The 21,273-nt window shown below is 38.9% G+C and overlaps 2 protein-coding genes across 2 annotated transcripts; one reads left to right on the forward strand and one right to left on the reverse strand.

Moving 5' to 3' along the window:
- Positions 1–173: 173 nt before the first annotated feature.
- Positions 174–1,780, reverse strand: LOC110863313. The gene is made up of 6 exons (XM_022112589.2): positions 1,431–1,780; positions 1,255–1,351; positions 844–1,043; positions 686–768; positions 551–616; positions 174–475 (listed from the first exon to the last, which is right to left on the reverse strand). Exons 1-6 carry the CDS (start codon positions 1,669–1,671, stop codon positions 323–325), a joined length of 840 nt encoding a protein of 279 aa, XP_021968281.1. The 5' UTR covers positions 1,672–1,780; the 3' UTR covers positions 174–322.
- Positions 1,781–3,068: 1,288 nt separating this feature from the next.
- LOC110842005 lies at positions 3,069–9,909 on the forward strand. The gene is made up of 6 exons (XM_022087709.2): positions 3,069–3,671; positions 6,198–6,325; positions 6,834–6,940; positions 8,641–8,792; positions 8,857–9,454; positions 9,547–9,909. Exons 1-6 carry the CDS (start codon positions 3,557–3,559, stop codon positions 9,749–9,751), a joined length of 1,305 nt encoding a protein of 434 aa, XP_021943401.1. The 5' UTR covers positions 3,069–3,556; the 3' UTR covers positions 9,752–9,909.
- Positions 9,910–21,273: the final 11,364 nt, after the last annotated feature.

The raw sequence follows: 21,273 nt of genomic DNA on the forward strand, positions 1-21,273 counted from the left end.
AGACACAAATTCTGAAATTTGTACCTGCGTTTGCCCCCCAAACATATTTTCGTCATGTTTTGACTTGAGCGCAGTTCGATCTTTGTTGGGAGGGTTGGTTGGATTAAAATTGCTAAAATTAAAATTGTTGCCATGGTTTCACGTGGGGAAGAAATTGTTAAAGTATTACTTTATCTTGTTTAAGTTTAAGTTTATTGTTTACTATGTTTTAAAGTGTTTTATAATTTTTTTGGGGTTGACTTTGGGTGTTTTGAAATTTGGTGGGGATTTTGTTGAGAGAGAAATGTGGGGGTGGGTGGGGGACGAGGGTTACTTAAAATAATCACCCGACAACTCGTGTTGCGGTGACACCGAGAACGATGGTTGTCAGGGCAACGACCCAGATTCTTTCGGCAGCCTTAAAACCACTCCCACCACCTGTCCCGCTGTCACATTTGTTCAGATTTCCGTCGGGACATTGACAGGTTTTCTCTTTCTGTGAAATTTACAAAAAAATGCGTGTTAAATATTAAGATAATTTCGAAATAAATCATGCGTGTTGGACCTTTACCTGCAAGTAGCTCGTGTGTTCACCACAATAAGCGCCACCATGGACTACACGGCATTCAGCGTCCGACTATAAAATTGTGATGACAGTTAAATCAATAAAATTCAATTATTTCTCAGAAATATGTGTTAATCTCACCTCACAAAAATCTCCCAACCTTCTGGAGTACACGCAACGCCCGGCATGATAACCGACCTCATTCTTCCCGTTCGTCAGGGTATCTGCGAAAAAGCAGTTTTAATTGAGTTGCAAAAACTTATGAATTGAACTAGATAGCGAATTTTGGTTTAAATTACCGTAGCATTCACAAAACAAATTGGCCATATTACACCTCGTCAGGTTGCCTAAGTTACTCGCATAACATTCCGCATTGTTTTGGCAGGATGGGTATTCCATGATGGAGGAGGATTTCTTCAAAGTGTAACAAACGTTGTATTTCAGCTCGGTTGTTGCACCTTCTGCGAAACATTCGCATTTGCCTTGTTCCAAAGAGCATCTAAAGTAGTATAGTAAAATTAATATCTATTATGGAAACAGCGAGTTCACGTCTTTAGCAAAAAACAAAAACAAATTCGCAAGTTTGCAAAAAATTTTGCTTGGCAAATTCATTTGTGCATCTCTAAAATTAATTTGGTCAGCAAAATTTGTGAATATGCAAATCCGTAATGAAAACCCACAGTGTTTTAATGCATTGTTTTAATGCTCACCTGGACCACTTTCCATACGAACTGACGTAACACTGATAATCCGTCGTGCATCGGAAATCATCCTCTTCATACGGGACTAAGAAACAGCTCCGCATTCCTAAAATTATTCAATGATTAAATTAAAAATTTTGACATTAATTAAATATTTTTGTCTTTAAAAATAGAAATCACTTTACCTGGATCATACATCGTCTTTTTATCCGAAGCAGCACATTCACACTTTCCCGTCGACGAGCAAACCAAAGACTTGGTTTCACGGTCACAATTCACCAGTTTTGAACCTTCTGGAACTGTCCCGTTCACACAAGGTTTTCCATACGGATCAGATTGTTTTAATTCAGTGGATCTCCAGGCGGTCGTTGTGGCGATGATGGAGAAAGTTACGGCCATAAAGAGAAAAAAGTATTGGGAGGACATTTTGTATTTTATTTTATTAAAAAATGATATAAAACTTGAGACGCGAAAATATTATGCTACGTTGAACAAGGTGTGGTTTTGGCAGTGAAGAAAGAATCAGAATGAATGCAACATAGCCGGATGAATGCAGTCATGAAATACATAATGTTTGCATATCGGGCGAGATAAGGTGTTATCTTTCGTTGGTGAGTGTTTGTAGGGTAGATAAATTGAGTAGTGATGGAGTCTGTCGGGATGAAAGAAGTGCAAAAGTGCAGTGTAAATAAGCATGTATCTACGTGAGTAATTTATTCCGTGAAGTTGTGTCATGCAAAAAATAGATGAGCTCATTAGACAGGATATTATGTGTATGTATCTATCGATGAACAAACATGGCAATTCGGAAATCTTTTAAAATGGAAAATTACCATAAATTAATAATCCACAACTTCTCTGCGGAAACACGAAACTGAAACAAAAGATATAATCGTCTCCTGTCATATTCTACACCATTAATCTTCCTCTGGCTGCATGGAAATTCTGGAAAGAGTGTCAAATTCCGTGGCAAGTCTCTTTGTTGAGGTTTAGAGAGAGTAAATTAGTAAGCAGTGTAACAGCATGGGTATGAAACGCGATAAATTTGGATGTATTCTTCATCACTAAATATGTATCATGGCAACGGGTTTTGCGATTTAGTCGATTTATTTGCTCATGTTTATGAATACATAGCTCACATTTCCTGGTTTTCATCGGTTTGTTAAATTCACACTACAAAAAATAGTCTTGAATTGCAGAATTTTTTTCACGGTCAATTTATATCGTCACATTTCACATATTTATAGTTTTTTTGCCCCATTTTATATAAAGTGATTCATGTGTGAATCCGAATAAAACTGCAACTTGACACCAACACTTCATTGAGCACGATGTTCCGGAAGTAGGATCATGAATGCGTATAAGTCAGTGGTACATAGATAAATATGTGAGCATCTGACACGTGGCTAAATATCCATACGCACAGCTTCCTCTATTCTTCCGTAAATCTCCTGGTCATATTGTCATGTTAATGAGGACATCATTTCTCATGTTGATGTTGTCTTGTCATGGAAATTTCAGAAAAATCTGTAAAAACATTAAAAATTCTTGGCTGCACCGACACCCAATATTATTATTCCCTCTGGACCCTGTGCTACTTCCTGTCTCCACTAACTTCACTGCTGATTACTTAATGAGCTGAAAAAGTATCCAATTTCCCACGGAAGCTAAAAACCAGCTAAACTCACAATTAAAATAACTAAAACCTGATGACAAGAAAAATGTTGGGAATATTTCTTGTCCCAACCCTGGCCGATAATACCCGGGTATTGCATTCCTGTTGCACTCCTGGCAGACACAAAACTTGACGCACACTCACAATTTTCTTCAGTCGTGGAAAGACAGTGGACGAGCAGGGACCAACTCGTCATTGGGAAAAGTGGAGGGGATTGTTTTGTGTGCGTGTCTCAATTTTCCCAAAGGGTAGGAATTATTATGGGTGTGGTGACGTAAATTTGTTGGGTGTAGCGTGTCAAAAATTATGGGAAATTGGTCTCCTCGCTGTGTATGAAATTATCCAGAATTTAGTGCCCGCATAGTTTTTCCGTTAAAGTGCAGTTAAGTCGTTAATCGACAAAATGTGAAAAGTTTTGCTGCCCACGAATCCACTGGTCAGTCGTTTGTGCGTGGATTTGAGTGAAAGGGTAAAAAAGTTTGAAGTGCTTTTTCTCGGATTTTCACAAAAAGTTGGGCAATTTTGGACTTGCTAGAGACTTGTGTAATCGTCTCAAATTAAATAATCCCAAACTGCCAATCAATTCATTTACGCACTTGAAGAAATAAAATTTACTTGGTCGCAATTTGTGGCAAAATGTTTGAAGTAAATTATTTTGTAAAGCTAATGTTAGCTTTGGTAACGGCGTCGGTCGTTAGCGGGAACTACAATTTATACGTCGACAAAGAAGAATTTCATAGGATCACGGGAGGTGAGATTTACTAATTTGAGTTTTGTCATTTTTATTAATTTAGAATAAATCCACTCCAAAAAATCTACCACTTTTTGTAACGCACACCGAATCTAAATTCCACTTTTTTTAATCCGCATGACACATTCTCACTGGTGATAAATTTTCTCCACACCGAAAACTTGGATAAAGTTGAGAAACTTTTCGGCATATTAATCACCGTGGTTGGTTGGTGACTGTTCCATCACGCGACTTTCTAGGCCCGGAGGAAGGGAAAGTCAAGCAGTGAACGAAAACTAAACATTTTGAGTGAACCTTTCCTATGGAGATTAATGCATTTTTGTCACCCCTTTTTTAAAAAAAGAAGAGAAATTTTTGAAATCTAAATTTTGGAAAGGTGAAAACAGTTGTGGAATCCTATTTCTCTGCTCGAAACTCTTTAAAAATGAGCTCAATTCGCAACGGGAACATAATGAAATTATATTCCACGTTGACATTATGACGAGAGATGATGATACCACTTTTTTATGCCGTGTAATTTGTCCGTGACGACGTTCCGTGGTGTGTTGCCTCCTGGGGATTCTCTCCTGCGGACTCTTTTCCATTACCCACCATGCACCACCTCGTACGACGCGAATGGTGAGGACATAATCCCGGACAATGCCCAATTTCACTTTCTCTCCATGTTTCCTGACATTGTGAATGTTGATGTCATCGTCATCTCAGCCAAAAATGGTGATCTCCCACAAACAGAGTTTTCGTTTCATAAAATGCATTCGAATAATGGTCTCATTACATTTCGTGATCCTTGAGAAAAGGCAAATAAGGAGAAAGCCACATACTGCGACTGGATATGTACTTTGCTTGTCTCATAAACTGGCTTGGTCTGAAATTAGCGTATTCATGTTGTGTAACTACAAATAGTTCGATGATCTAAAATTCTAGGACCACCCCAAAAAAACCTGCTAAATTGCTTGTAAATTATTCAAAAAATTGATCGCGTATCTTCGTTGATTTGAAAATTGATGGGTAAAAAATAAGCCTACAATTTTAAAAATGTCAAACTCTGTGTAGACAGCTGACACCGCCCAATTCACAAATGCCATCAATAATTTACATATTATTTATCCCAAAATTTTCTAAACTTTCTCCACGTAACTTTCGCCATGAAAAATCCAACAACAAGAAGCATATAATAATGGAGGCCCATGAGTCATGTTGAATTTGCAAAATGTCACTGGCGGAATTTTCTGTGGAAATGTCAGAGCGACGGGGACGAAGATGTTATTTTGAGTATGTTGGCATTTCCTTTATCATAATGAGATTGAGTGGAGAGCGCGCAGAGTGCATAGCAATTTGTCACGTGTCATTTAGTTTTTTCTTGGGGAAAGTGTGTAGGCTGGATTTCTGGGGAACTTTGGGATGATGCGATGGGTGGATTTTTTGTGGACGTAATAATGTTGTCGCTCTTGCTGTGCGTCTGGAGGAAGTCGATGGTCAGTGCAGTGACACTTCGGTGCGTGGAGAGAAAGTTTATGTTACGTTGCTATGGAAATGGCCGTGCTCTGGTCAGGAAATTGTCACATGAGAATTTACTAGATTTTGTGCAACAGAGATTTCAAGAGTCAGCAGAAACGGAAGCCAGTATGACATAAAAAATCAGTCATGTTAGTTTTGATTTAAATTTCAGAATTTTGTGTAAACTTCTAAAAAAATAAAGAAATAGGTATGTGTTCTCGCATTCAATTTGTCCCAAATTTGTCGCCCGCTATAAATCTCCTCTTTTAATTTCCTGTTTTTTTTACTGCTGAAACTTTACTACAACCATTAAACATGAAACAGGTTTTCATTTGTCAGCGAAAGATCTAGTTCTGATTTATGACTTTCACTAAGGTCACGCCCAAAGTTTACGTATTTACGCACAAAATCTCAATGTTTTACTAAATTTTCCTCAATCCAAACTAATAAATTGCAAAAATTCTATCCAGACAAAAAAAACAAGTAATTAATTCAAATCACAAAATCCCACGAATTAGAAAATGTCGCTTGACAACTTTCACTTTCCGAACATTTGTTATTTCTGTCCAACCAGACAAAAGCACAACCGCCATCAACTTTCTTTACCAAAACGACCACATAATTAATAATAAACAGAGTCCAAAAACGGAGACAGAAGTTTCGACAACTGAGCCGCGACAGCCATAATCCAACCGCACAATGCGAAATGACGGCGAAATGAGCTCATAAAGAGAAGAAGGAAACGTCTTTGTCACTGTTTTCGGTCTGGGTGGCTGTTGTTAAGGAGGCAATTAATTCACCACAGGGGTTCTTCGCAGGGTATCTCATTTTGTGATTAAAAGTGCGAAATAAATAAGTGTGGTTGGTTTCCGGGGTGAGATTTATGGTCTTATTTGTGTTAAAAGTGACAGTAATTTTAGCACAATTGCTGGAGCATTACTAAAATATTAAGAAGCATAGTTAGTCAATATAGTATATAAAGTGCAGGTTTAACACAAAGAGGCCAATTAAAATTATTTAAATTTACAGGGACGTTGTCTCAAGTTTACCTCGTTCGAGACGGTGTCGTGAACGACTACGCACTCGGTTACGTAATGACGGTGCCGTATCACATTCAATATTTGGACTTCAAATGGCAAGCGACGACTAAGAAACCGGTGAGAAAGTTATTTAATAAGTTTTAAATTTTCTTTGAAATATCCACTCGATTGCACTTGAGACGGGTCCCACGTGACTTGCATGGCAGATGATCCAGCTCCCTACATACGCGCTGTATTTTTATATCAAAATTCAATTTCTCCCCTTCCCTCCCCCTGAAATAATAAGTACGTCATCTGGTAAGATTCCCATGAAAGCATCGCTATGGGAATATTCCTCTCTTCTGGTGTGCGAGATATGATCCGTGACTCACCCACGACGACGCGATGACAATGATGACGGTGCGGGCTTAATTGGTTTTAAATCCAATTCAGAATGATCTGCGATATTCGTATTCACGGGAGAATAGGTTTCCTTAACGAGGACGGGGAGGACGGAGAACGGGGGATTATTATCTCATGAAAAGTGATGGAATTTCCACTGTGACTCGGAATAATGATCTCGATTATGACAATGACGTTGCTGCAACCTCGGATTAAAGTTTGCATTTAATTGTCATGTTTTCAGGTCCACTACGAAATTCTGATTGAATTCTCAGACTTTTTCGCACTGCTTCAACCATCCGCCAATATTTCTAAAGTGGGAAGGCTGCCACACAAATTGGAAACGTTACGGTGAGTCGAAAATTAGATGCTATTGTTTTTTTTAATTAGTAGACCTTGTTATTTTATCACATTTTTGAAATTTATTTGCCTAATTTATGAGATAAATTAAAGCAATTGACTTTGGGTATGTCATAAATAGTTTTCAATGGGAGTTAACTATTTGGATCAGATAGATAATTACTACCAGGAGAGTTTTAATTTGGATTATTTTCAGTTACATATTTACACCTCTGCCATTACACACCACAATTAAACATACTCTTTAGTTCTTTGTTCACATGCATGCACGTATGAGTATATAAATTTGCGTCCACGACAAATCCGAGATTTTGTACGAAACTTTGAGTCTGCAATTTCTTTGTGAACACATGACTACAAATTTAGCTACCCACTCACCCAAATTAACACTTCCGAAGCCACCGAAAAATTATAAACTGCCTCAAAACCTTTTCCACCAAAACAAACTTTCCTGCTAAACTTGTACAAGAAAAACTCGATTAAACCGCATGTCTGTTATGGTAACCACGCCATCACCTTTCGGCAAACTTGTCACCCATTTCTCTCTCCTCGCACTTAATTCTCGACAAATTCTTGCATTAAACTGACGACTTTTACTTTCAGCAAAAATAAATTTCATTATTTTCCTCTCTCTCTCAATCTGCAGAGCAAAACGAGACGTCAAACTAAAATTCGCTTCAGACAAGAAAATGAACAGATTTCCAGTTAAATCACGAGCACTTTCTTCTCGCTCTGCGTTCCACCCATTTCCTGCTTTCTCTGCTTTCACTGTTTTTTTAATTCCGTAGACGACGAAACGAAAGCATTAACTGACTGAGCAGAATTAACTTGTAAACGCTACTTTCCAAGGAAATAGAAAAATCAAAGTACCGGAAACGATGGAAAAGAGAAAGCCTCATTTTTCTACGGAAAAATATATTTCCGGCGTTTAAATAATGTAAACATTTCCCGAATCTAAGCATTTCAACCCATTAAATTCCTCTCATTAGGGATTCTGCTCATTAATTTTGGACGTTCATACTTTAAGTAACGCAAAAACAAGCGTTGCAAAGTTAATTCACACACCACATCGCTCACATTTGTTTGTTCGGAGAATACGCTCGCTGCGTTCTGAGATTAAACGGGAACGAAGATGAAAGGGAGATGAGGAGTGAAAGTCAGTTTGTTGGCCTCGTTTAAAGAGAGACGGGCAGAAACTGGATGAGAAGGACAGCGTTCGGAGTGGGGGCAATATTTTAGAGGAAAAAGACCACGACGAGCGAACATCAAAGTTTAAAAGCACTTTCACTTCTATTTGATTTGACAGTGGTTCTTTGTGGTGGACTTTGTGGAGGATGGTTTTCGAGGGATGGGCACATATTTTAATATTATTTTGAACTTTAGCTGAAAATTGTAGTTATTAATTAAATATGTCGTAGGCTAACCTTGCGTGTTTAAATTTTACAAGATTTGTGTATGCACCATTCATTCGTTCACTACTTTCTCCGACCATTGAAGTGAATTTAATTTCTAGAAAGCCACACACACATCTCAAAGTGTTTGATGTGGTCGTTTTGTTTGAAATTGTCAAACGATACTGTCCAAGTTTTAATTATACATCTGTCCAAATGTTATTTTACATGCTGGAAGTTGTTGGACGACGACCTATAATGTTGCCAATTTTCTGAACGTGTTTCTTGAAAATTTCGCAGGGTTTCCCTTCCCTGCAGTGGCCGATTGACGACCGAGGTTCCTGTGATAATCCGATTCACCTTCAACGTGAAACATGCAACGAAAAACAACGTCCACGGTCACAACGTCACAAATGTGAACGTGAAGAGGAACAAGATTTGTCTGCTTAAAGGTCAGTGTCATTCCTTAAGCAATTAAACTAATTATTCAGTTACAAAAAAAAAATTGCCTTTCAGAAAACCACCAACTGACATCATCCGTCGTCGCCATGACACCGAAGGAAAAGCGCACAAATGTCATCCCTCCGCTGCACGACAACGTCAGCAACAATACTCACTTATCGCACCCGATAACCCCGCTGGACCATCCACACGTTCCATCGGCGACACCATCGCTGCTTTTGGCTGGTCTGCTTGGTGGCTGCGCCGTCACTGCATCAATCGCTTCAGTCGTGTTCTTCATCTGTTTGAAGAAAAGGTTGCAAAAAATTGACCAACGAAACAACAATTCCACTGATTTCGCAACTGAGAAATATTACCATCCGTCAAACTCCACGACGACGAGCTCCTCCAGCCCAGCGTGTCTCTTGAGAAATACGAAAACCTGGGTCAAAGACCAGTCACCTCCGTCACACCCACCGCCACCCCTTCCGAACTCATACGCAAACATTGCCAGTTTCTGGAACGATATTTTGTCAGCGCCAGAAAACAAGTCAAACGCGAGATTAAATTCGTCGCTGGTGTCGTCGCAGGAGAGTCCGCTGCACAAACGGTCCGACGTCTCTCCGTACGCTTATGCACAAATTATCCAGCCCAACACTAAAAACAATGAGTGGTGGGTTTCACTTACATAATTTCCGGAATTTATTTTTCATCAACTTTGTCTTTAAATTTGCTTGTAAAAAATATATTTTTTGATGGTTTTAGGTGGAACACCTCGAATAATTCACACATTTACGCGAACCACTTGTCATCATTTGCAGGACAATCAAATAAATTAAGTGGCGAAGAAGTGTACGATTCGCATTACGCTGGCCGATCCGTCGGTTCTGGAAGTTTGATTCAAATTGATGGATTTCAATGCCCGAAGAACTTTACGAAAGAGAAACACGTGGAGGAGAGATTTCTGTAATCCGATTGGACCATTTTTAAACTAGGAGTGTTTTTATACATCTCAAAATTTTATATTACACCATTTTACGAAATTAAACTTGTTAATCGCATTTTTTAGGTAATGAATGAAAATAAAACAGGTCGTCGATGTTTGTATGAATAAATACGTGAAAAGAATTTCATATTGATTTTGGTACAGCTACTCGGACCCAGGATTCAGCTTAGCTACATGCATGGTGTCTTATTCCTGAACACATACATACGAAATTGAAATTTATTGTCATTTCTGCAGTCACTTTATTTACAAAAGTGACATCATACCAACAACAAGAAAGGACTTTGGCTGGCTTTGCCAACACGCACAATACACGGAAAGTGATCCCTTGGGAACCACGTGTTCCGCTTTCTTATTCTTGCTGGCCAAAATTGCATCACAAATCTTGTAGGAAAAATACAGGGCTACAGAGAAATGGAGTCAGGAGAGTAATAAACTGGTTGATAAATTAAATCCTGTTTTCTAGTTTCCCACTAAAATTCATGAGCTTTTTGCAATAGTTAAAATTCATGTGACTACGCTATTAAATAAATAATTTAGCAAGTTGAGTAATAAATGTCATATTTTTGGCAAAGAATTTCGTGGACAGTGTGCGAAAATGGAACATAAATTTTCAGTCTTTGTCGCCCATCTTCAAGTTCATTTGGATTAATAAATAAAGTTGTAATACGAGAGTTTGGCCGAGGAAAGATTGCATGTCTAGAATGAATCACCATTAACTAGCTTTTTATACGGTTGACGGTGGACGGTGGAGATTTCTCTTGTTTTGCTGGGCAGGAGAAATAGGCTTCTCACGGGTAACTTCAAACTTAAGACTCCAATGCCAAAGGACGTTCGTTTATAGAGAAATTGATGATAATTCTCAATTTAAAACTATGCATAACAACTAAAATTTCGTAATTAAATAAATTGTATGTAAGTATTATTTTTTTATTACAAACGTCATCAAAATTTTCTTCCATCCGTTGTAACTTGCGTAAAGAATGAAATGAGCTATAGTTTGCTTAGGCAAATTTCCATTAGCATGTTCCCACTGGATTCATGTCATGACAAACCCACATCCATCTACAATTCAATGTTAATGATTATTACGAGTGTGAGTCGATTACTTTCTCTCCGTTTTCTTCTCCCATGTTCCAATCTATATGCTCATACACAATGAGACGTGGTCAGTTTCTGTGAATTATCGTGCCAGGTTTGGTTGGTGTACTTTTGATAACAAATGCTGGTCGGTTGGGAAAATTGCATTGCTTGAATAAATCTATTAATAGAACAATGAACGATTATTTAAATGGCACCTGAATCTTAATTCACACTGCAATCGAATGCATTTCTATTTCTAAAATATGATTTACGTTTCCCAGATTAAATCGATCACAGGCTGAATGCATCATTCAATCCTATATAATTGAAATTACTGATGGAAATCCAAAACTTCAAAGTTCAGGTGTGGTTAAATCATTGATAGGTGAAATAGGAAGCGCAATGACATCGTTAATTATAAACGTTGATCAAACATGTCGAATTTTCATCAATCGGGATGGCAGGACAGACGAATGTGGAAAAGGCGGAATAACTACATTTTTCGATCTGCATACCTAGTTTCAATTTCGAGGAACTTAATTGTTTAAAATCTGGCATAATGTTGAATATTCGTTAACGGTTACTACGCAATATTTTTGAAAAAGATGAGTAACCTGAATAAGTTGAAGTCAGGTTAGTCGATTGTTTGTGTAGTGGATGACCTTTTATGAAGAGACTTAAGTATATGTAGAAATCATATCTGTGGAATGTATCACACATGTAGAAACACTTATCAAATAATTTTAAAAGTTACTTATTTAGTCCTCCGAATATTCAATTTTAGAAAATATGTAAAATCACCATTGAGAATCTCTCTTCGTCTTCCATCCAACTAATGATTTTCACTTCACTTTTCTGATAAGCCACAGTTCACGCTCTAGGTTTTAACGTAAAATATGCAAAAAATTCATCTCTGTCGCATATCCAAATGCTTCTCATTCTTTCCGAATCCAAATCCCATTCTATTTCGCTCGTCCCAGTCGTCCCATCACTCTCTCCCAAATCTTGACCACATTTCATTTTTTCCCATTCACAAAAAGAGATCCATCCATTTCGGCAACGAATTTGAAAAATATCCTCGGCCGCAAAGTGCATCAGATCGGTGACATGTGTGAATCTGACGGATTTTCTTTTAAAAAATATCGGATTTAATCCATTGTTAGCATGCATATTTTTCGGGTTTCTGTACTTTTTAACGAATGAAGTGAATTTGAAATTCTGCAATACGAAAAACGATTACCATTCGTGTTTACAATTTCGATGCTATTTTGTCCTAGAGAGGGAAATACAGAATCTGGAAACTACTTTATGGAGCATTTCCTTCCATTGGTCTTCTTACGATTACCCCACGCATTTTCGCAAACTTTCACTTTCCAAATCCGTCGTGCCAGAGAAAAATATACCCGAGAAGAAGAATGAGATGCCGTCCGACGATTGGCTGTGACCGGGGGACACAAAAGGATTCCGAAATTTGAATAGGGAAATTGTGAAAGATTCCGAATAAGCCAACGGGTCAAATAGCGTAATCCTTCGTGGTGGTGTTGGCAAAGTGATTTATGGGATTGATCTATTTGTTTGGCTACTGTTGGCCAAACTAAATACGTCACAATGATTTCCTGGAACTCTGAAATTCAAAATTGCAGGAAAAATTCAATTCTTGATTCGCCTCCGCAGAATTAGAGTTTTTCGACTAGGTCGAAATTTTGACACTATCAAATAGGTCGCTTCTCACGGCCATAAATGCAAGCTTTCTACGCTGGCTTCCAGAAATGAGATGATTTAATCCTCCTGAATGCATCCTGATTTCCTCATCTCTCTTTCGCTTTCCTCGATTCGCCACTGATCTGATTAGTCGTCGGTCCTTCTAAAAAGATGAAAAGACTTTCTTGAGCTGCAGCAGTTCTAATATCTCCTTTTGTCCCACGTACAATGGGGCACCAGCCAGCGCAGGGACTGATTAGACGAGGGGGATTACTACTGAATGGCGCAGGTAGAAAGCAGTAGCTTCGATGTCGTAAAATGAGAAGGTTGGGAAATTAGATTACGGACGAATAGCCTGGCGAAGAAATTGGTCATGAAAATCTTTTCCCAACAAACTGAAGGAAATGTCAAAAACCGAAAAATTGGAGGGGATTGAAGCAAGGAAAATAAACTTCATTTCTCTTTCTTCGCGCATCAACTCCAGATTTTGGGTAAATGTCAACCCAGTTTCTTTTTGTTTTATGACGGGATTACTGCTTCGGACAGGATTAAATATGTGACGAGTACGCGTGGGTGAATGGCAATAAAACAAAATTATAGTATACGCAAACATTTTGAAGGATAACTTAGGTTTAATCTCTCCTGGCTTATCATAATTAAATAATTTCAAGAAAATCTGATACGCAATTTATTTTGGAAATCCACCCTCAAAATAATATGTGGGTGGCTTCACAAACCATCGCCATCATTCGCTAGTTGTAATCCTTGCACAACCAGCACCAACAAATTTTCAATTTAAAGTCTGTATTGAAGAATCCGTATTTTGTCACCCTAAAATTCAGAAATTTTCAATAACGTTCTTGGTATTCGATGTCTCGGCGACGCCTCATAACTGCCATCATTTTATCCCATGTCTCATTTTACTTCAATCCCTCCAGACAAAAATCCTAACCCTCCCCCCCCCCACTCTCCGCGTAGTCTCCGTACTGCATCTGACATACCAATAACAAAGGAGAAAGCAACTTTGGAACCCCCGCAAAGTTGAGCAGGGCTGAAAGTCTTTACAAAATGCATCCATTCGCCAACCAAGCGAACTTTGTTAAATATCACAATCGCCACCTGTTTTCCATGGGAGACTACGCTTTCACTTTCCCGGAGATAAAAAAACTCGCCAGTTGTGAACGATTCGAAGCCGGATAACCAAACGACAACGAGGATTTGTGACACGTGTCAACATTAAACGGTGTTGGTAAGTTGGTGTCGAATTTTGTGTTTGTTGATGTGTAGGGGAAAACCGTTGTAGATTGGAAATGTATATCGGAAATTTATATATATTTTAAAATAAAGTAAAAGCATGTGGTTAATTCGAATGGAATTTTGTCCAGCTTTAAAAAAGCCTTCAAGTTTCCGCTGCAATTTCGTCGTCCACGTTCTCCATTGTTCGTCGAATTTATTTTCCTGAAGTGCAACTCCAGCATCATAGATTTCACTTACAGCATTCTTGAGAAATTGAGTTATCAAATCTGTAACGCAAACTACACTGGTCTTGTTCCAGTTAAATTAGCAAAGATAAATTTCTTGGTTTCTTTTTGGTGGCTGAAATACAATCTCAATAAATAGCAATATTTTTGTTTCTGTAAATTACAAGTAGGAGTTTCTAGTTAATTAATTTCTCAAAAGCTTGTTTAAATGGACTTGTATGAAACAACGCTTTTGGCCTGTTGTTTTTTAGCCGTCGTTTAGAGATGAGCGGAAGCTTGTATACTGTTTGGAGCTGGTAATTTGAATTTGTTCCAAGAAAGCATCAATCAAGAATGGAACCACAAATTGAAGAATTGCCAACCAATTACTTCCAACATAAGATGCATTTCCGTCTTTTATTTCAGAATTTTCCATGCACCGGCTTCCGGTTACTCATGTCATTTCTAACTAGCGTATAAGCCCGTCTCCCGCCGGGCGATATAGGATTAGACTATCAAAATTTCACCAGTTAATTTTTTTGTGGATATTTATTTTTAAAAAACAATTTGACGCGAACGGAAGTGAAAGCAATTTCGAACGCAAGTTAAAGTGGACAATTAAATGTCACCCACTTGGCTCTGTCATCTCTGCCATCTCTTTCAGCCTAGTCTGCCACTGGTAATGGCAGCGCCACTGGCAGTTTGTCTGGCACCCACCTGGCTCTGTCATCTCTACCAGCCTAGTCTGCCACTGGCAATGGCAGTGCCACTGGCAGGTTGTCTGGCACCCACTTGGTTCTGCCATCTCTTCCAGCCTAGTCTGCCACTGGCAATGGCAGTGCCACTGGCAGTTTGTCTGGCACCAACCTGGCTCTGCCATCTCTTCCAGCCTAGTCTGCCACTGGCAATGGCAGCGCCACTGGCAGGTTGTCTGGCACCCACTTGGTTCTGCCATCTTTACCAGCCTAGTCTGCCACTGGCAATGGCAGTGCCACTGGCAGTTTGTCTGGCACCCACGGCAATCCATCAAATAACCACTCCCAGATAACCACCATGCTGCAGCCACACCCCGACAACCACTTTCAAGACAACCACCATCAGAAGGCCCCCAAGATAACGACAATCAAATAACCACTCCTAACATAACCACCACCAAGCCGCCACGCCCTGATAACCACCCCAGGCCCCAACAACACGTTAACCACCATAAGGCATCGAGGACCGATAACCTCATCTTCTCATATTTATTTTTAAGATTAAAATTTTTGAATTTTCGCGCCATTCGAAATTTAACTTTCCCTGCTTTCACTTCCGTCACGGAAAATTACTTTCACTTCCGTTGCAGACAGACATTTCCAGCTTATAATATAGATACTTCAACCAGAACCCTGGAAACCAATTCACTCAGGGAATTCCATCCATCGAAAAAAGAATGCGTATAAAAGTTGCGTAATTTCCGTCCTACTCCAGATTGAACCAAAAGACAGACATTTGTCCTTTGTCTGCCATGAGCCAAGAAGTGATGCTCGCGAGAAGGGAATTTTGGGGACGAGCTATAACAGTGGGACTTTCTCTGGCAGAAAGAAAGTGGACGACGAGGAAAGAGAAATGTCCAGCGGGCTGCAATAAAATTGGGATGCAATTTAATCTAATGTGCAGTCATGTTCTCCATTTCGGATGTTCTTATCTTGTACTGATGCATTTATGGGAACATTACTTATCAGATGCATCGGACGATATGTGAACAAAAAATTCCTGTTAATCAAAAAATCTTAACTTATTACCTAAAATTAAAACTACGATTCTCCGCTATTAAAAAATCAAGCAAGAAATGTTTATTAAAATCTTGAAGAGGAAATCTACCAGTCAAAGCACCCAATTTTCAGATTTATCCATAATAAATTCTCTGTTTGAGATTTTATAACGAAATATGACAAAGTGAAAGCTTATCGGAAAGATGAGTGAGCGGGTGGATTTGGAATGATGAAATCCCGACGGATATATTTTACCCACAGGTCTCTCGGCTCTCAAAGAGATCCAATTTAGCATACATCCACTTTCACCCTCTTTCCCCAATCCACTCTCGCTAAACACACCGACAGGCAGACAGCAACTAGTTCGCCATCCTCTCCTCCCGACTGGATTGGTTCTCTTTTAGTATTGACTTTCAGAGTTATTATGCAACGTTATTCACACAGGCTGACAGCACACGCAGCGATAGAAAGAGATTTAAATTCGGGGTTGAGTGGACTGAATAGATTTACATAATAATCACGAGTTCCGTATTGTTTTCCTTGGAGAGAGAGATTTGTAAATTAGTGAACCATTAACAACCTCCAATTTCCAGCCAAATTGCACAAATTATTGATGAACAAGACCGAATTATCGGTAGGTAAATAAAACGAGCAATTTTTTCCTTGTCTCGTGCTCATTATCGGAAAGTATTTCTTGTGGAATGCAATAACACTACAAAATCACAGTTTCCATAACAGCGGTCTCGTAGTAGTGACACTTTCTCTGTCGCCCACTCCACAAGTCTGGACTTCCCTCGGTCGTTGCTATCTCGTGTTGACAGAATCCAAGGGAGAGGAATTTCCCACTTGACTCGAAACACGGAATTCTCTATCTTCCGATGAGCAGCAATTCCTCGGAGGAAATAATGAAATGGATCGAGTTAACTGGGGTCGTCAAGTTTTGCAGGTTGTACGCACAGCAGCTCAATCGGTGCACATATATTTGCTGGCCACCCGTTGCTGGCTTTTCGGTAGCTTTGGCTTCACTCTCCTTTCGTGTCTTGTTGTTGGATGGATCGGAATTTGGTAATAAAATGAAATCTCTACAGCTTTCACTCAACGTCAGCCCAGAAGAGAAGAAGAGTAACAGAGGAAAATGTGATTGTAAAATAAAAGTGGTTGTTTCTACCCGATTTTGGACAGAATTGCTTTACGCAGTGAAAAATGTATTTCATGAATCATCGAAATTGAACCGATTTGAACTTAACTCGTTGATTTTAATCACCTTGTTAAATTCTCTCGTTAACCAAAATCCATAAGGTTCATAATAATTCTTGAAGCGCTTATTAAAGTCGAATCACAATGGATCCAACCGCAAGAGTTTGGCAATAAAATTCCCCCAATTCCTTGTACAAGTAATTCTCGTTGTGTAATCGAGGGTATAAAATCCTATCTGAGAATCACAATTGATTTACCTGCAGTCCATAAATATCCATCAATTGTACAATTTAATGCGTGCCCCACGAACCAACCTCCACCACCAACTTTCACTTTATAATAACAGGAGAGAGAAAGAGCACGGGAACGATAACCTTCGTTGCATATCAATATCTTTCACGCCCTCCCGTTCTGAAATGTAGATATTTTATTGCGTGTACTAAACAATGCCCTCGTCGAAGAGTAAATATTTCGTGTGTCTGGTCTTCCACAAGGTCCATGCACTTCCCAGAAAAGCCAAGTTTGTTGAACCACAGTTTGACTTTAAGGAAGACTCGAAAGGCCAGAGTCCGGCAGGTAAGGGAGAAAGTACGAGCAAAAGGGTGGATGATTTCTCGTGGTTGGTTAAACATTAATAATTCAGGAAATGGGAGCTTTGACTATCATGCAGGTACTTCCAGTTCTAAAAACTGCCGTTATTTTATCTCAGAATGGGCATTGGAATGTCCAGTGAAGAAGCATAACTTTTGATATTATATCAGAAGTTGAACACTAAATGGAAAAATCTTATCGAAGAAGTTTGTGAAATTTTAAATCGTACTTTTTAAAATTTGCAATGATATTTTTGCACAGGTTTTGCTAAAGTGCGCACAATTTTGATATTGAATTTTTCTGTGAGGGCTTTATCCAATTTTGCTAAGTGTTGACGTCTTGGGCATTTAACCCACATTCGCAAAGTATTCACGACTTGTAAAGTATTCTGCATTATTTAACAACTGCAACTCCCAGGAGATTTTTTTGCACCTTTCCGCTCCAGTCTTGGTTAAGTACTTTCCAACAAAGACGCTGCAAAATGAGGTGGCGATGACGACAAGTGCTTAACTTAACTTTATAGTAATGCTGGATATATACACAAACCGCATAAACCCAAGTGGGCAACATCTTGCTTGATCTCTCGTGGAACGTGCATCCCTCATGTCAAATTTTCACCCTATTCGTTATTCAATGCAAGCACCCTAAAAACTCGAAACATCACATTTTCCAACCTCTCAAAAATGCGATGATCAACACAGTGCACAAAGTCAAGTGTTGTGTAAAGTGACGTGGATTCTCGAGATGGTAAAGTTTATCCATAAAATAGGGAACAACTTCTCCCCAGATAGAAGACGACAGAGAGCAGCTTCTGCATATTTTAGGACTTCTGAAGGGTCACATTTCTGGAATAGTGCAGCCAGCATTGGATGTGCTGGATCGAGATGAAGGGTGAATTCTGTACAAGCAACAACTTCTTGTTAAAGTCAAGTCGGGCAGAATTCAAGTGCAAACCGTGTTGACTTTCTCAAAGGAAACAGAATTGCTTTATTGTCGCTAAGGTCAGACGAGACACCTTCAAAGACAATTAAAATTATTTCTCTTCTGGCCAATTTGCCAGAAGTGAAAGGTTTTTGATTGTCTTTAGGAAAATTTCTGCTTGAAGATATCGCAACAAATATGGAAATGTTTTACCGACCGGCGACTCTACCAGACCAAAATGCCAGACAAGACATTTGTACATATTTAGAAGTTCGTAGAGTGAAATAAATGCACCCACTTTTACTTTCAAAGTCAACTTGCAGTTAGACTTCGGTGCGTGTCTTGTTCTCCCCTCTCAAAATTGTCCAAATTGAAGGTGTGCTCGTACTCTGGAGCAGTCTAACTGAAATAATAACAAACCTTATTTTCCCGTAACTTCCATGTCTGTGAAACTTGCCAACTGGTTCCACAACCTTTAAGCTCATTGAATAGTGTATTATGAAATAATTCCAATACGTTGGAAACTGGTCGTAAAAATAATTTTCAAAAATATAACAAAAATTTAAGATTTTGGAGACGACCTGCATCTCATCGTCTTCCATAAAAAATATTGTACCTCAAAAACCCGTAGTCTCGACCTCCATGAACAGAGTTAAAGTTGTCATAAACCGTGATACGCACACATAAAACAAATGACGAAATGGGAATCGAGAGAGGGGAAAGTTTCGTCAGAACCCTTTTTTCTCATACATCGGCAGCGACGACCCGTCGCACTTCCGCCCCGCTTCCCACTCCTTTCACTCTCGCCCCGGTTCGCGTTGCTGGCTCCGTTTGAAGTTTGACAGGGGCAAATATTGAGAGATGAGATGAGATTGAGTGATGCACCGTAACATTTGATATGATTTGATGAGAAAGTGAAATGGAAATTAGTTTCAGTTTTATACACGCGGAAAGAGGGAGTCGTCTTTACGAAGGTATTTATTTCTGTGTTTGGGGGAAGTTTGTCTTTTGAGAGAAGGGAGTTTTGTGGAGGGGAGAATTCGAACTGGTATCATTATTACATTTTAAACGCAAGTTGGCGATAAGGTGGCGTAACTCTTGGAATCGCTGCAGGGCATGAGTCGAAATTATTAATAAAGTTCAGTTGGAATAGAGCTTATTTCTGACTGTTGGTTATCAAAGCCGTTTTATAATGGTCACGTTAATCTAACTATTTTGATACCTGGACAATCAAGATCAAGAAAGCAAATAAATATTTAACTGAACTCGTTGGACTACAAATTCGGAATTTGGAGTAAGCAATAAAACGAGATCAATAGACCAATTAGCAGTAAATTAAAGCCTAAAGGTAGTTCATACTTGATTTGGTCGATATAAATGTATATCTTTTAGATAAAATGCACCAAATAACCTGCAGTGTCAATAAAATAAATACTGTTTGCCAATTTATATGCGTTTTGATATCGAAGTTATACAACGAGACATTAACAGCGACATTCTAAATGTAGGAATATTTTGACCAATGCACAGAACAGCGTTCTTCCCAGCACCGTCTGCTCCTAAAAAATAAAGAAGGACTCGGCCATCCAGACCTATTAACTAAATACCAAGATGGTAGCCCATAATTTTCCTACTTTCAAACTATTTTCTCCTCAACGGATTCCAACCTTCCCACTAAAACTTATCTCGACGAGGAGAAAGTCCGACCTGACCACGAAAGTCCAGCCAGTGAAATACACAAGGCTGACGGTGTTTCGAGAGAAAATAAGTGAAATTGCATCACCGGTTGGAGGCGAAGCAGAATTGAAGTGGCGCAACGTCTCACACGTGAAAGTAGAAAAAGAAATGTGTACTTGCAGAGAAAGTGAAAGCAGTTAATGTGATTCTTATCGATAAGCGAAGTTGCATTGGGTGACACGTGGAGGAATTTTTGTGGTCTGTATTTTTGCACAAAACATAACTTATCACAATGCAAGTTCAAGAACCAGGAAAAAATTTGATAAATTTAGAAACGTTATTTTTTTCTCTTGATTTAAATGAAACCTAACATCAACAATTCATATATAATCACATTTTCAGTCAGCAACAGCTCTTTATTTCTTCTATTTCAACTTTTTTTCCTTGTTGAACACCTCGACCAATCAACTTTCCCACTTTCTCAACTCTCGAATAGCTCCTCAAAGTAATTGTCATCCATTTATTTTCTTCCTTTCCCACGCACACACCAAACAATCCGTAACACTCGAGACCACCTACTGGTCAACTGCCTATTTTACTCTGAGCTGGAAGCAACCAAGTGCTTGACGTGAAACGGGGCTCAAGCCTTTAAGTGAAAGTTGAGACAAAGTGGAAGCACAGAGGATGGAAGAAAAGATTAAATAAAACGTGTCGTTGGGTAAATTGCGTCCCGAGAAACAGAATTACAAAATCCCACAAGAAAACTCAATCGTAAATATTTCAAAAAATAGAAACAGATCTAATCTCTTAGCAAATATTCCGGGCTGAACTGTTAACGTTTACTTTCTCCAGCGGAGCCTCGTTAAGTTATTCTGTGTCGTCTGCTGATCGCATCGCCGAGCTTTTTACTCTGTAAGAACAAGAAAACACGGTTTCTTCAATGTATTGAATCCTGTCGTGTCTTTCTACTTAGTTTGCATTTTAATAAATTTCTCCAGCCAACTGTGATACATTCGATGGAATGGAACAAGAGAAAAAATATGTAAAGGCGAATTTGTATTGTTATTCAAGTTCTGACCTTTTTTTATAAACAGGGAGCAGA

The sequence above is a fragment of the Folsomia candida genome, unplaced genomic scaffold, assembly GCF_002217175.1.
Source record: "Folsomia candida strain VU population unplaced genomic scaffold, ASM221717v1 Fcan01_Sc001, whole genome shotgun sequence".
In the NCBI taxonomy this organism is placed as follows: domain Eukaryota; kingdom Metazoa; phylum Arthropoda; class Collembola; order Entomobryomorpha; family Isotomidae; genus Folsomia; species Folsomia candida.